General features: G+C 55.9%; 1 protein-coding gene across 1 annotated transcript in view; it reads left to right on the top strand.

Moving 5' to 3' along the window:
- SLC45A4 (solute carrier family 45 member 4) overlaps positions 1-14,642 on the top strand; it is a 59,871-nt gene extending 45,229 nt beyond the window's left edge. Inside the window, exons 4-9 of the mRNA XM_087825523.1 lie at positions 6,083-6,271; positions 7,298-7,477; positions 8,014-9,041; positions 9,832-9,931; positions 10,998-11,209; positions 12,997-14,642. Of these exons, the coding sequence (XP_087681649.1) occupies positions 6,083-6,271; positions 7,298-7,477; positions 8,014-9,041; positions 9,832-9,931; positions 10,998-11,209; positions 12,997-13,350 (2,063 nt within the window). The 3' untranslated portion in view covers positions 13,351-14,642. The remainder of the gene's footprint in view (positions 1-6,082; positions 6,272-7,297; positions 7,478-8,013; positions 9,042-9,831; positions 9,932-10,997; positions 11,210-12,996) is intronic.
- The last annotated feature ends 792 nt before the right edge of the window (positions 14,643-15,434 follow it).

Below are 15,434 nucleotides of genomic sequence, written 5' to 3'. Positions count from 1 at the left end.
GTCACCAGGCAGGACAGCCATTCCCAGCTGCTTGGAGGGAGGACCAGGGCTGGGCCTGGCACAGTGACCTGGGCCAGGAGTGTGGCCTTTCTGTGTCATTGGGTCTGAGGCCACACTGGGTCATCTTGGGCCCTGTGCACTATGACGGTGTGATGAGGGCCCTAGGGTGGTGGTGCAGCCCTTCCTGACCATGCTCCATTGATTGTGTGACCTCATGATCTACCTTTCCTGGCTGTGACCTTGGGGACACTGCTGGTCCTTGTTCAGGTGTGTCACCTAGGAATTGAATTGGTCTCTACCCTTCACCCTCCATGTTTGGCACTTTGACCTTGTCACCCCTTCCCAGACCAAGACCTCTGGCCTTTCCCAGCTGGGTCCATGCCTGCCCTGTGTCCACTGCTTCTGTCCAGTAGTCCCTTGACACTTCTTCAGCCACCTCTCATCCCCCGTCCACCTCTCACCCTCCCAGGTGACCCTATGAGGCCTTTTCTCGGTGTCCTTCAGCCTAGAAGCCTGAATGTGAGGTTGCCCTTCAGGAAGGCAGGAAAGCATGTCTGCAGGATGCAAGTGGAGCTGATGGCACCAGCTGAGCTTTAAAGAAGGAGACTCTCTTGGCTGTGCCCTTTGCCCTCTTGAGATCATGGGTTGTATAGATCATGGAGTGTGGTACCTGCTGCCCTCAGGGGAGCTGCTGGGAGCTGAGACTCTGTCTAGGCTGGAAGTTTGTTACTTAGTTGGGTCCGTCTCAGCATTACAGGTCAGTGTCCATGGGGGTCTGTCTCTGAGGCTGCCCTTCCTTCACCCTGGACCGCAGGATGTGGCTGGCAGGCGAGGACCCCTTGGAAAGTCCTTGCTTGGGTCTACAGTGGGAGTGAGTGGGCGGTGGGGGTGAGTGGGCTGTTAAATGGCAACAGTGCTTGGCTCTGGTGGATGGTGAGGTGGGAGGTGACTCCCTGGCTTCTGCCAGCAGGATTGGGTGGATGGTGGTGTCTTGTCTTTGAGTTAGGGGACTCCAAAGGAGCTCTAGACTTGGAGGGGACAGATTAAAATATAGGTTCTGGACATGTGGAATCTGAAGGACCTTTATCCTTTCCTTCAAGGACTGGGTCTCAGAGAAACTGTTTCACGGGTGGCTGTTGGCTCCTGGGCCTAAGCTGCGTAGCGGCGAGAGGCAGCAGGGGCTTACAAGTGACCTTGGCCCCTGAGTTCAAGAAGCATTTGGAATCTCAAGCTGAGGGTCATGCATTTTCTGCTATAATTAAGGCAACATGGCTATGTCATCGTTAAGATGTTCGCTGACTGCAGCATTCCTATTAGAGCCGTGGGAGGGGCTGTGTGCTGGTAACAGTGGGCTATGCTCCAGAAGGGGCTACAGACCTGAGCCAGGCACCCAGGGAGCAGGAGGGCTGTCCCCAGCTTTCCACTGGGTCAGGGTCCTGCTTAATTCTGGCCTGTGCATCCAGCTGGTTTTTCGAGGCTCCCCCTTATTTAAAATAGGACCAGGACTCCCATCACCGAGTTGTTGGGAGGCCCCAGTGTGGGGCTGGCAGTGGCTGGGCCTAGTTATTCCCCTGGAGACTAAGCCCAGCCTCGGGGCCAGCATCAGGGATGGAGACCGTTTATTTTACCAGAAGAAAGACTCTACCGGAAGTTAGTTAATGGAGCCTGTAGTGGGGTTTGATGGTACCACTTTCAGACCATGGCCTCTGTCCAGAGGAGCTTGCTGTCTAGCTGCACAGTCAGCACAGAAGCCCCTCAGGCTCTCTTCTCGCAGTCCACCCACAGGGAGCGCCTAACCAGTGAACTCGGGGCTCACAAGGCTTTCACTCAGCACTGACATGGCCATGTCCCGCACATCAAGGGGCTCTGCCCCTGCCAGGCTGAGTCCTGGGGACCAGGCCTTCCCGTATCTGCTCCTGCTCTTTATCGCTGTGATGAACTCTAATTTGGGGGGAGCACAGCTGGGTGCCCGGGCATCTCTTTAATTCCTTTACTCCCAGGCGTGCGCAGGCCGTGTGAGTTCCCGGCACAGTGTGCACTCACAGGTCTGTTCTCTCTCACCTGAGATGGCTAGGATTGCCAAGTTTACTTCCCTTTCTTTCCATCCCTCCTTCCTACTTACTGTGGCTCTGGGATTCTGGAACATTCCCTGCAACTCTATGGCCTGGCCTCCAGCTGGAGATGTCATGTGCCCACCTCGGCCCTGTGCAGACAGACCGCCCTGCTCAGGGAGCGTTTCCATTGGTCCTGGCACTCCACTTGATGGCCTCCTGTCCCTGTCCCTGCCTGTGCATGTCCGGAGGGTAGGGCCTGTCTTTTTCACCTCTGTGCCTCAGTGGGGCCACTTTGGTGGGTTTCCCACAGGGTTCATTGACTTAAATTCTTTAGAGGTCACTGAAGGCTTGTGAGCATTTCCCACAAAGAGCCAGTTCTCATGAGTTTACAGTTATCATGAATGTGTGTCTAAGAATACCAGCATATCTTGATTGGAAGGCTTTGTCTGCTGAGAGAGTGAGGTTCCTATTCCCACTGTGGGTCTTTTGTTAAACATTTACAGGCAACTTTCCGCCCCCCGACCCCCTCCCCCAGAAATAGTTTATCAAAAAAGACACCGTGTTGAATGGAAGCCATTGCTTGCGCGTGACCAAACGTGGCTGCCGTCGCCGTGACCTCACACAGCCCTCGGACGAGCAGTGACACACCAAGCATTTCCTGTGAACCAGGAGCCTTCCTGGTCCCACCATTGTTGTTCAGCTCTTGCCTGGAAGAAAACAGAAATTATTTACTATGGGCCGTGTTGTGTTTGTTTAGAGCCTGGCTGGGAAATGCCATGCCCTCAGTGTCCCAGCAGCAGCCTTGCTGGGGACGGGCCTGTTCTCACTGCTGCGGGGGTGTACAGACGGGCTCACTCATAACTCAGGGCAGTTTTGGGGACGTGATGGGAAATGGTTATTTTTCTTAAACAAAGAGAGCTGTTGCCCAGTGTCCCTGTGCCCTTCCTAGCTTTGGGTGTCTGCGTGCGGCTTGGCCATTGCCCTAGCAAGTCCCATAACCGTAACCACTTCGCTCAGGTACAAACAGCTCCCTGGTGGCTGCAGTTTCTCTGCAGCCTAGAATTTGCTTTCAGAAGAGCTGGGCAGAAAAAAAGAGGCAGAAGCTACCGTTGGTCCTGTTTGCTCCTGGGCACTCCAGCCTTCCTTGGCCTGCCCTGCCCTGTCTCTGTGGTGACCCCTCTGCAGGAGGCCTTCCGTGGATGTGGGGAAACAGTACTGAGCGGTGGAAGGAGGGACCAGGAGGGGTGACGGGAGCCAGGCTGGGTAGTATGCCCAGCAGCATCTTTATCCAGCATGTGTTTGATGCCCACTGCAGGGGAACCTCTGCCAGCATGCCCTGCTCTCATGGGGCTTTCGGCCAAGTCTTAACAGCTGAGGACCAGTGGGCTGGCAGGTAGCAGCACTTGGCTACCTCCATTCAAGAGGGCAGTGCAGGGGAAGCCGCGGGTGTTCAGCGGGCAAGGGTGAGTGGGAGGCGGGGAGGAGGAGCATTCACAGTGCGGAGCACCAGCCTGCAGGGCCGCAGCCCCACTTCCTGTGGAGGCTGGCCCGCTGATAGCGGTTTTTCCAGACAAGAACCAGTGCCGGGTGCTTCACAAATTTCCTAATGAGTTCCTAAGATTCGGGTTTAAATTGTGTTACCGTTTTCAGAAAGAAATAACAGAATTTCCCAGTCTGTCCATGAACCTGCACCTGGAAGCCACACTCTCATACTGCCATTACAGGCCAGAGGTCATCTCTTGTGTTGGGGACCTGCCCAGAGCACAGGCCCCTGCAGCCTCCACATGTGTCCCACACTGCTGCTCAGAAAGGCCGCCTGTGGCAAAATCATCGAAGGGAACACTCACTGAAAAGAAGCTGTTATGGGCAGGCAGGCGTTTCCAGTCTGTGCTGAGGCGCAGGGATGAATAGCTCAGGGAATGCCACCCTGAACCTCAAAACCCCGGCTTGTGGGGGCTGTGTGTGCTGAGCATGCTCTCACCTGCGCAATCTGTCTCCCTGCCACCTGTGTGCTGTAGGAACCCCATGGGTCAAGTGTATGATTCCAGAAACATAAGTGCCACTTCCAGAACCCAATTGTCCCCTCAGCCTCACAGGTGCCTGTGGGGGGAATGCTGGCTGAAATGTCACTGCCCAGCACTTCCTGGGTGTCTGTTGCACAGAAAGCTGTCTTGGGGCAGTGCCACCCTCTGCTCATGCTGTGGTCCCCCTCACGGAGGGTGAGGAAGCTGTGTTTTCTGGGATGCCCTCAGTGGTGATGACTTTTTTGTCACCTTGCATGGCCAGCTGGTCCATGTGTGTCATGTCATAGTGTGCACTGGGGAAGAGCCCGGGCTTTGCATCTCTAGACCCTGGTGTATGCTGTGCTGTGCTTGGTTAGCAGGAGGGGTGGGGTGGGCAGTGATGAGTGAGCTGGCAGGGGGGGCGGGGCCACACCAGGCACTCAGGACAGTGGGCGGCATTTTGTACGGTGTGGCTTCAGGTACTCCCTGGGGCAAGGGAGTGAGGGAGCGTAGACAAACTGCTCTCCTTTGGCAGCAATGACAGGCTGCAGCCTGAAGCGGGAAGGCCAGGAACCAAGGAGAGAAGGCAGGTGTTGCAGGAGCTGCTGTGCACACTTATGTGCGCACACACCTTGTAACTCTGCAAGGAGCCACCTGTCGTGTCACCAGGCGAGTCAGCCTTTATCAGTAAAGTTGTGACATATTTGAAATCCCAACAGAAGTAAGAGTCTTCCTGTTCTTTCTGGAAGTTTGACTACACAGCAATTTGTGAGAGATTCGGTGCTCTGCAGCATCTTGTGGGATGTGGGCGGAGCTGGCACGCGGCTACTGTCCTCATGGCCTGACCGATAATGAGACAAGGAACCAGAGTCGTCAGCGGAACACACTCAGCGACCTTGCATTTCCTGAAACAAGGGTGCCTTCTGCCCACGACCTGGCCCCAGAATTCACCCTGGCTGCAGTTCTGTGTGGCGTGGGGGTCAGAGGCTCCTCGGATCCAGACAGAATGAATGCACAATGTTTTCATGGGCACGTTAGTGATTTTGAAAGGTGTTTCGCTCTTCTGAAGGTGATTTCCTCCCAGACACCAGGTTGTCTTAGTAGTGTAGCACAACATTCTATTTCTTAGTGCCTTTGGTGGTATAAAATGTCAGATGAATTCTAGCATGCTACAGCACCTTCTGTTTTTTAAGTCAACTTTTTATTGACATACAACATGCAGAGAGGTGTAGGATTGAAGTCCCCAGCTGGCTGGATTGTCACCAGGGACCCACCCAGGTTAAGAACTGATAAAGAGCAGCCCAAAGCCCCCTGCTTCTGCAGCAGGGACACCTTTTCCGCTTTGCATGTCAAATACATGGACCCCACAGCATGTGCTCTTCTGCACCCAACGTGCATGAGACAGCCCTACTGCTGGGTGATGCTGTGGCTTGTTCTTTCCAGCGGTTGCCTGGTGCTCCTCAGCAGATGATGGCACGAGGTCTGTTTCCCTGTTCCCTTTATGGGCACTGGGTTTGTGTGGTAGAGCACTGGCGTGGGGGTTGGTGTGACGTATGTAGACTTTGGAATTAGGCAACCCTGGGTTTAAGTCCTAGGGCTCCTGGTTTCTCAGTGACACAGGGCATAGTGCCTCACCTCTGAGCATCAGCTTCCCCATCTGTAAAATGGGCACACAGGCTTTGGTCAGTTTCACATTGCTCAGCCTCAGAGGACCTTCTGCCCTGACAAGTCTCTAACCATCAGGTGTGTGTGTGTGTGTGTACCCCCAGCAACATCCTTTCCCCATGCTTCCTGAGCAGGTGGCAGCAGACTGACTGGACTGACGAGTCTGTGAGTGTGTGCGCGCCCATGTGTGAGATGGCTGCACATGTGATGCCTGTGACTGCCTATGCATGTGACAGCTGCGTGTATGATGCATATGCGTGCCCCTGTGTGTGTGGTGTGTGTGGATGCCCGCACGTGTAACAGCTGTGTGTGTGATGAGTGTGGACGACTGCGTGTGTGATGGCTGCATGTCTGTTGCAGGCCTCCCGGAGCAGTACTACAGTCTCACCTGGTTCCTGAGCCCCATCCTCGGCCTCATCTTCACGCCCCTCATCGGCTCCGCAAGTGACCGGTGCACCCTGAGCTGGGGCCGCCGGCGGCCTTTCATCCTGGCCCTGTGCGTGGGTGTGCTCTTTGGTGTGGCACTTTTCCTCAACGGCTCTGCCATCGGTGAGTGTGCCTCAGCTGCAGCAGGCATCCCAAAGCTCCTGACTGGGGATAGCCTCTCAGTAAAGTCATTCAGAGTGGCCCGCCCAGGGCCGAGGCCTCACAGTGGGTCCGCCTGGCAGCCCTGGGGCGCCGTGTGGGAAAGCCCTGGGAACCTGTTCGCAGGGAAGCGCTTCCTGTTGTGGCCCATTTGTTTTTAATGCGTATCTTACACCACGTCCTGTTTCCAGCATTATTTCAGAAATGATCTTTTCCTTTCTCCACAGACTTGGTATTGAAAGTGCCCAGACCCGGTTCCACTTGCTTTGTTGTTTCGTGTCCACAGTTTCTTCGTTCTAAGTTTTGTTTTTAATTAAAGCATCTCTGTGGGAAAATAGTGTTTGCCCTGAGGGCACTTATTCAAACTGTTGAAACAAAACATTGTTTTCTGGCGGTGACTTTTAAGACAGAGGCTTAACGTGAGCTTTCCCCCAAGTCTGCATCCACTTGGGTGGTAGTCAGTGATGCCAGACACTCAGGAAGAGGCCCCACAAAGCCATTTGGTGCAGCCAGGGCCTTGCTCAGCTTCTTGGAGGCTTGGTGGGGATGGGCCGGGGGCAGGAAGGTGCTGCCCTCGCCCCACGCACCTCCCTGAACTGCACCCTCATGAGGGGCAGCCCCTCCAGCCACATGTCCCTGATTAGAAGCCAGCGTATTGCTCTTCTGTCACCCATGCATTCAGGGGACACCGACGGACGTCCTTGCAGGCCCTGGGTTGGGTGGGTGCTCACACTCCCTTGTGAGTGCACAGGGGTATTGAGTGTGTCCCACATTCCCCTTTCTCACTGATGCTCCCAACAGGGACCCCACTCCATAGTGAAGGTTGGGTAGGAAGGACGCTTTTCCACTTTTAGTTATAAAACATACAGGTACAGAATCTCTCTGAGGTTCACTGAACAGTTACTGTGAACTGGAAGGAAAAACAACCCGCAGATGACAGGAATGAGAAAACCCCAGAACTGACCTCTGACTGCCCCTTATGCCTGTCAGGCCTGTTCCTCGGGGACGTCCCCGGCCGGCAGCCCATTGGCATCGTGCTCACAGTGCTGGGCGTGGTGGTCCTGGACTTCAGTGCTGACGCGACCGAGGGGCCTATTCGTGCCTACCTGCTAGACGTGGTGGACAGTGAGGAGCAGGACATGGCCCTCAACATTCACGCCTTCTCTGCTGGTGAGAGCACACCCCTTCTCCTCCCCTGGCCCCCTCCGACAGGCCAGCACTCACATCAGGGCAGGTTTCCACACCAGGTGCCAGCAGGCCAGACCGTGAGAGGGGACCCCAGCCCCACAGGCTAAGTGACTATGGTGCCACGATGGGGCGAGGTGCTGGCAAGTGGCCTCACCCAGGTCCCTGTGCTAACTGCTCCCCGCAGTCAGGCAGCTTTCACATCAGATGGCAATGCCCACTTCCAGAGCCTGGGGGTGGCGGTTGGTGCCAAGGGCGTCATGGGGGCAGTTTCCTAGCCTGGCCGTTGTCTGTCCTAGTTTATTAAGCAGGAATCTGTTGGGCCAGCTGTAGTGTCTTGTCCTGTCTTTCCTGCCGGTGTCTCACTCTCCCAAACACAAGGGAACTGCCTTGGGCGGGACTGTGGGTGGCGACCACTGCCCATTGAGGCTGAAAGCCCTCCAGGTCTACACTGGCCTGTCTGCCTCTAGGGCCGAGGCACCGCTACCTCAACGGCTGCTCTGTCCCTCCCACCCACTCAGGCCTCGGTGGGGCCATCGGCTACGTGCTGGGGGGCCTGGACTGGACGCAGACCTTCTTGGGCTCCTGGTTCCGGACGCAGAACCAGGTGCTGTTCTTCTTTGCGGCCATTGTGTTCACGGTATCGGTGGCCCTGCACCTGTTCAGCATCGAGGAGGAGCAGTACAGCCCCCAGCAGGAGCGCAGCGTGGAGACCGCCCTGCCCCCCGCCCCCCGCCCCAGCCTCCTGGACAGCGGTGCCCCGTTCCCTGACGAGGTGCAGTCAGAGCATGAGCTGGCCCTGGACTACCTGGATGTGGACCTGGTGCGGAGCAAGAGCGACTCAGTGCTGCATGTGCCAGACGCCGCGCTGGACCTGGAGTCTGAGCTGCTGTTCCTGCACGACATCGAGCCCTCCATCTTCCATGATGCCTCCAGCCCTGGCACGCCCCGCAGCACCAGCCAGGACCTTGCCACAGCCAGGCTGCCTCATTTGTCCTCACTGCTCAGGGACACCACCAAAGAGGATGCCATGCTGCTGGATAACCATGTGAACGAAGCCAAAGTCCCCAATGGCAGTGGCTCCCCTCCAAGAGACGGCCCACACAGCTGCATCGCGGTGGACCTGAAGCCCTTGCCTACGTCCAGCGCCATGCGGCGGCGCAGGCATGGGTTCCGCCGGCAGGCCTCCAGCACCTTCTCCTACTACGGCAAGATCGGCTCCCACCGCTACCGCCACCGGCGGGCCAACGCTGTGGTCCTGATCAAGCCCTCGCGCAGCATGAGCGACCTGTACGACCTGCAGAAGCGGCAGCGGCAGCGGAGCCGACACCGCAACCAGAGCGGGGCCACCAACTCTAGCGGGGACACTGAGAGCGAGGAAGGCGAGGGCGAGACCACTGTGCGGCTGCTGTGGCTGTCCATGCTGAAGATGCCCCGCGAGCTAATGCGGCTCTGCCTCTGCCACCTGCTCACCTGGTTCTCCGTCATCGCCGAGGCCGTCTTCTACACCGACTTCATGGGCCAGGTCATCTTTGAGGGGGACCCCAAGGTGAGCCAGGAGGGGTGTCACGGCCGGTCGTGAGGGCTGAACAAGAAGGCCTGGGAGAGCTGGGCGGTGGAGACAGCCTGGTGCACCAAGCTCAGTGTAGGGGAGGCCACTCCCCAGTCTGCTCCTGGACCCCAGTGCCACATGGTGCGGGGTGGGCGGCTCTTGGCAGACAGCCGGCAGTGTGCACCGGGTAGCATGGTCGGGGCCATTGTGTGAACCTGGGAGGTTGTCACACCCAGTCCACAGTCAGCAATCAGAAACACCAAGGGTTGTTACAGGACCAGGGAGGTGCAAAGCCTGAATGGAGACAGCGTGGATCCTCCGCTGCTGTGTACCGGATGGCCCAAACTAGTGTTCTAATAGCTGTCTGCTACTGCTTGTGGGTGGGCTCAGCTGGCTATTGCTCTGTCCCGTGTCAGCTGGCTCACACCTGTGGCCGTGTCACCTTGGGTCTGGCTGGGATGGCCTTGGCACAGGCTCAGGCCTCGCTTTCCACTTGTCCCTCACCTTCTCGGCCTGTGGACCTGCTCCATGTGGCTTCTGGGCTCCAGGAGGGCAGAAGCGGGAGCTGCCAGTCAGGGCAGCCTGGCCCCAGGGAGGAGAAAGGCTGGGTGGATGCAGATGTCTGCCCAGAGCTTCCCTGGAGGGAGGCCTATTGTCCTTTGATGGAGTGTTTGTCACCTGCTTCAAAATAATCAGCTTGCTGCACTCGAGATGTAAAATAACCTCCTTTGCCTGGAGGGTGTGGCTTGTGGTCCCCTCCCTGAACCCAGTCTCATTTCTGGAACAGGCTCCCTCTAACTCAACTGCCTGGCAAGCCTACAATGCTGGCGTGAAGATGGGTTGCTGGGGCCTGGTCATCTACGCAGCTACTGGTGCAATTTGCTCAGGTAAGTGGTTCCCATGTCACCCTGGGAAACGCTCAGTGACTGGATTGTGGCCGAGGGCACCCTGCCTCACAGAGGGGACTCTGCTATTACTGAGCAGGGCCACCTGCCCTCAGAGACAGAAGCACGGAAACTCATGTCCTCATCTCAGGGAAAGGCCACAGTAGCCTGACACCAGGGACTGGGTGTCCTGAGACCCACTGCAGGCTGTCCTCTGCACTGGCCCCTTCAGAGGTTCCTCTGAGGGGCTCTGACCAGGGCTGGGCCCAGGTGGTGGCAGGAAGGCAGCAGCTGTGCCCCTGAGCCTGGGAGGGGCAGTGGCTTTTCAGCCAGGAGGACAGGGAGAGGCGGTGCAGACACAGGGACCAGGCGAGGCACACGGTGCACTTGGGGCTTGCTGGCGTTCAGGGTGTGTGCAGAAGGGGCCTTTCCCTGGAGACAGCTGTCCCCTGGAGGCCGGGGGTCAGGGTGACAGGTTCAGTCCTAGGAGCCACACACACCTTCTGGAAATCAGTTGGGTCTCCCACCCATTCTCTACCTATGTCATGGGGGAGGCAGCTGGCTTTATGTCACCTGGTCTAGATTTGAGGGTGGCCGAGATAAATGCTACTGAACAGCTGGGAGACAGCGTGACAGTTATACAGCTGTCCCTGCTTTGACAGTTCTCAGGACAGCGTCTGTGATGCCCCTGGAGGAGGTGACATTTAACTGCTGGGTCAGGAAGGGTGAGCCAAGGGGTGCCCGTGAGGGCACCAGCTACAGCTTGAGTTCCCAGAGTAGGGCTGGGCACAGGGCTGGAAGAGGCGGCTGAGCAGGCCTGGGTGGCCGGGAAGGGTCTGGGCCCGGCTGTGCTGGCGGGCAGGGAGGCCCGGGGAGCAGCAGGATGGGGCCAGGTCACAGAGCTGACTTCTTTCGGAGGTGCTGGAGCCCTGGACGCAGAGTGGGCAGCAGTGTGGAGGGCGGGCGGGTGAAGGGGGTGTTGGTAGGCTCCTGAGCCAAGCTGAGTACGAGGCGGCCAGCATACACTTGGCGGCCGTGGTGTTCACCGTCCTGCGGCCGCTCTCTGCAGCTCTGCTCCAGAAGTACTTGGACAACTATGACCTGAGCATCCGTGTCATCTACGTGCTGGGGACGCTGGGCTTCTCCGTCGGCACGGCTGTGATGGCTATGTTTGCTAACGTCTACGTCGCCATGATCATGATCAGCACCATGGGCGTCGTGTCCATGAGCATCTCCTACTGCCCCTACGCCCTGCTCGGGCAGTACCACGACATCAAGCAGGTGTGTCACGCCTACGGGGTCTGGTGGGCAGGGTGCTGGGCACAAGGTCACCAGCTGGCAATGCAGGTCAGGACGGATCACCAGGGTGTCTGCTCCAGAGCCTGCGCTCGTTCGCGTGTCTCCAGACATCTGAGCCACAGACAGCCTTGGGTCTTCAGTTCTGAAATGACCTTGAAGGGCCAGCGGAACTGCCACATGCTCAGGTCTGTCCAAGGCACAGGCTCCCTGGCCACAAAGGTTCTATTCCTTTAGCTGCCTGGCTGCTGGTACCCCTGGCACCCCCAGCCCACCTGGCTTGCCTGGAGGCTGCAGGTGCATTTCAGGGGTTGCGATTCAGGGAGCAGGAGGCTGCCTGCCACATGTTCCCTGACACACCAGGGAAAGTTGTGGACCTAGGTCAGTGTACACCTCCAATAGCCACATTTAAAAAGTGAAAAGACAGGAGAAAATGATGGTGGTAGCTTATTTAACCCAGTACTTCCAAAATATCAGCATTTCAACATGTATCCAATATAGAAAATTGAGATATTTTGCATTCTCACCAAGTCCTTGAAATTCGATATCTGTTCACCTGCAGCGCCTCTTGATGCAGACGAGCCACTTCCTAGTGCTCGGTAACCACAGTGCAGGTATAGACGGTGGTTCTCAAACTTAACGCTCAGACCCTTCTGAGGGAAAGGAAACAAGCACAGTGAGCTCCTGTCTCTCTTCCTAAACCGTAAACTGTTTCTAATCTTTTACACAATTGCAAAAGCGAATAAACTCACGTGATTAGCTGCCTACCAGATACCAAACTAATGAAAATCTAAATAGCAGCATTATTTTTAAACCTGTAGTTGAAGTATAAGGTGACTGCAGAAAAGTATACAGATTGTAGGTGAACAGCTTAGTGGGTTTCCAGGAGGGAGAACACACTTGTAACATTGTCGCAAACCAAGACAGAGCAGACAGGCTGATGCCAGGTGCTAGCCCTGCCGGTGTCTGGCCGTGTTCACCTCGTCTGGGGTCCCTCCGTGTTTGCTGGGACAGGCCTTCATCCCTGCACCGGCCGCACCAGGGGCCAGTTTCCCATCCACCCTGCTGCTGGGGTTCTTTCTGTGCAGGGCCATCCCTGCTCCTGCTGCAGGGAACCTGCTTTCCCGGGCCCTGTGCGCAAGGTCTCGCGGCCTGCACCAGCTTGGGATAGGTAGGCTTCACGTGAGTGTGTTTTAGGCATCGGAGTAAAACTTCATGGTTTCCCCGCAGCAGATGGCCCTCTGATCCTGGGAGTGGTGCTCTGTCCCAGGTCAGGCGTCCACCTGTGGGTGTTGCAGGTCCCGGTGCCCTTCATTGGGCTGTTGTCCTTGGACAAAGTTTGCACTACCTCGCGTGGTTTATGAGGAGGCTCGAAGCCTGGTAGTAGAAGCTCTTCACAGTGGCTTCTCTTCGAGGTTGTCTAGCCTCTGCTGCCACTTTTCATCTACGTTAGAGATATCACGTGGAGTTAAAACTTGCAGTATTGAGCCTTTCTGTCCATAACGTGGTGTGTTTCTGTTCTCACAGTGCGTGTCCAAGTTCTTCGGGACTTTCTACGCACATGGTTATGTCATCCATGTATAGTGAGCTTTGTTTCTGATACATTTTATTTACTTTCCTATCTTGCTGCAGTGGGGTGGGGAAGGCGGGTTGAGAGACTGCCAAGCAGCTGAGTGGGAGGCGAGTTTTTGTTTCTAGACCTCTCAGCTCACATTCAAACTATGTTGGTGGTGGTTGAGCCCCAGCCCTCACCCCGCACTCTTCTCTTGCAGTACATTCACCACAGCCCCGGGAACTCCAAGCGCGGCTTTGGCATAGACTGCGCCATCCTCTCCTGCCAGGTCTACATCTCCCAGATCCTGGTGGCGTCTGCCCTCGGGGGCGTGGTCGACGCTGTGGGAACTGTGCGTGTCATCCCCATGGTGGCCTCTGTGGGCTCTTTCCTGGGCTTCCTGACGGCCACGTTCCTGGTGATCTACCCGGAGGTATCAGAAGAGGCCAAGGAGGAGCAGAAAGGCCTGTCTTCCCAGCCGCCTGGTGAGGGCAGCAGTGAGAAACCCACTGTCCTGAGGCTGTCCCGCAAGGAGGGCCTGCAGGGGCCTGTGGAGACGGAGTCCATGGTCTGAGGCGCTCCCGTGCCCACACATTCCCGCGGGGCCTGCGCGCAGGCTGGGGCTGCTGCTCCGGTGGCCATACAAGCCCAAGTTGCTTCTCAGATGGAGTGGAGACTCGGTTGTAGGGTAGGTTTGAGCCACGAGGCAAAAACACCACACTATTAACTTTTCTCACAATTAAAAAATCATTTGAAATCTTTTTTTTTAATTGAAAAAGATCTTTTAATTTCAACTTTATTTTTTATTCTGCAGCATATTATTCTGCATGTTTTGAATTGTAAACCAGGTTTACAATATAGACCATAAGCAACTTAGAAAAAAATAAGATTTTGCTTTTCTAAAGTATAGTGGAAAACAAGTACCTGACCCCCTTTGCTGCGTCTTGTCTGACTGCTTCAGATGATAGTCATGTTGTCAGTGACTAAACATTTTTACCAGATTTTTTCTCTGGACACCTACAGTGTTGGGACGTCTGTCAGGCGCCACCACGTGCTGGTGCTGCAGCTCTGGGAGAGTATTTTCCTTTACAATTACTTTAGAAAAAATTTTCCAAATCCTTTTTTTAGACTAACAGCACCTCTCCTCAGAGAGTTGGGCAGCGGGCAGTGTGGCAGCTGCACCCCAGAACTGGGAGGAGGCAGGGCCCATGCTCCTTGTGGGCGGAGCAGGGCGGGGTCACCAGCTGGGTGGCATTTGGGCCAGTGGGCGCACGTCCATGCCCAGGCTCTAGGCAAGGGCGCAGCTCTCTCGTTGCACTTTGTCTTGCAACCAGCAGCTGGGAAATGATGGCCGCGGGGGACCCCCAGCCCCACCGCCTTGTTTGGGGCACAGCCCGGCCTGCCACCATACTGGACACTGCTGAACCCTCTGACCTCTCTGCCGGGTCTCCCCGCTTGATGCTGGAGTCACAACGGTTGCACGGTGAGGAAAGTGTCTGTCTGGACAGACGGCCCCTTTGCCGATGGCCGGTGCCCTGGTTCTGTGTCAGCACAGAAGCTCCCTGGGTTCTGGGAAAGAACAGTCGCCTCGTGCTGCAGCTGTTTGGAGTGGTTTTCAGACCAGTCTCTACAGCAGGTGGTTTCTGTGTGTATTCGGACCAGCAGTCTCAGGAGGGGGAGGCCTCCCTGTGTCCCCCGGATAGAGTAACAGTTGTAATACTTTGCTGCCTCAAGTTGATGTTTTTTTTAAATAAAGTACTTTAAAGTGCATGAGAATCATGCTGCAATATGATCATTCTAAAGCAAATATATATTTCAAGATGAAACTAAGCAGTTTTGAAATAAATTACTTGAATTTTCTGTGTATTTGAAGGATGACTGTGTTTCATGTACCTGACTGGCCTATGGTCTCGCCGTGTCTCAAATGCTAGTGGCATTTTGTGGCTCCTTTTTTGGATGCCCTTTCACATCAGACGCACCATCCAAAAAGGGCATTAACCTTTGACATCCAGCCTTAAACTTGACGGTGATCTGAGATAGCAAAGGCATCCAAGGACAGTGTGTGGAAGTCACTGGCAGGCACTTGAGCTGAGCCCTGTGGGCAGGTGTTTAAAAATTCTGAAGCCTTTTGGGTGTTTGTGACCAAAGCCTGTCTTACTGTGTGAGTCTGCCCAGCCTCCAGGCCCAGGGGAGGAGGTGCTGGGTGGGCAGAGGAGTCACGTGGGCGTTTGTTTCTCAAGCTGCCTTCCTGGCCCCTCCTTGCTCAGGGCGTGAGCTGGGTGGGGGTAATGTAGCTAAATTCTTTCACCTCAGGCCCATCCTTGCAAGGAGGTTATTTCAAGATTGCACTAACTTGAAACTGAGTGTCATCACCTTGTGTCACCTTCCTAGAGGAAGAGCTGGCTACTTGCACAGTGTGATTGCAGACTGGTATGGGAGTGTGTTCTCTAACCCTGTACCTCGGATGCAGTCAGGACACGGTTCCTTTTCAGCCTAGTCACTTGAAAAGTGCTCTGTCTGTTGCCCTGGCTGAAAGGACTGGTTGGGCTAGGCCTTTGGGTGTCCACAGGGTTGGCTGGCAGGTGGTAGTGCTAGGGATAGTCTGGGGTTGGCCTGGCAGAAGCCCTGGGATTTCTGGGCCAGGTTGGGGGGCCAGGG

Source organism: Miniopterus natalensis, chromosome 16, assembly GCF_054644295.1.
Source record: "Miniopterus natalensis isolate mMinNat1 chromosome 16, mMinNat1.hap1, whole genome shotgun sequence".
NCBI classification, from domain to species: domain Eukaryota; kingdom Metazoa; phylum Chordata; class Mammalia; order Chiroptera; family Miniopteridae; genus Miniopterus; species Miniopterus natalensis.
Note: the sequence above shows the minus strand (reverse complement) of the source record. Positions and strands in the feature narration are given on the sequence as shown.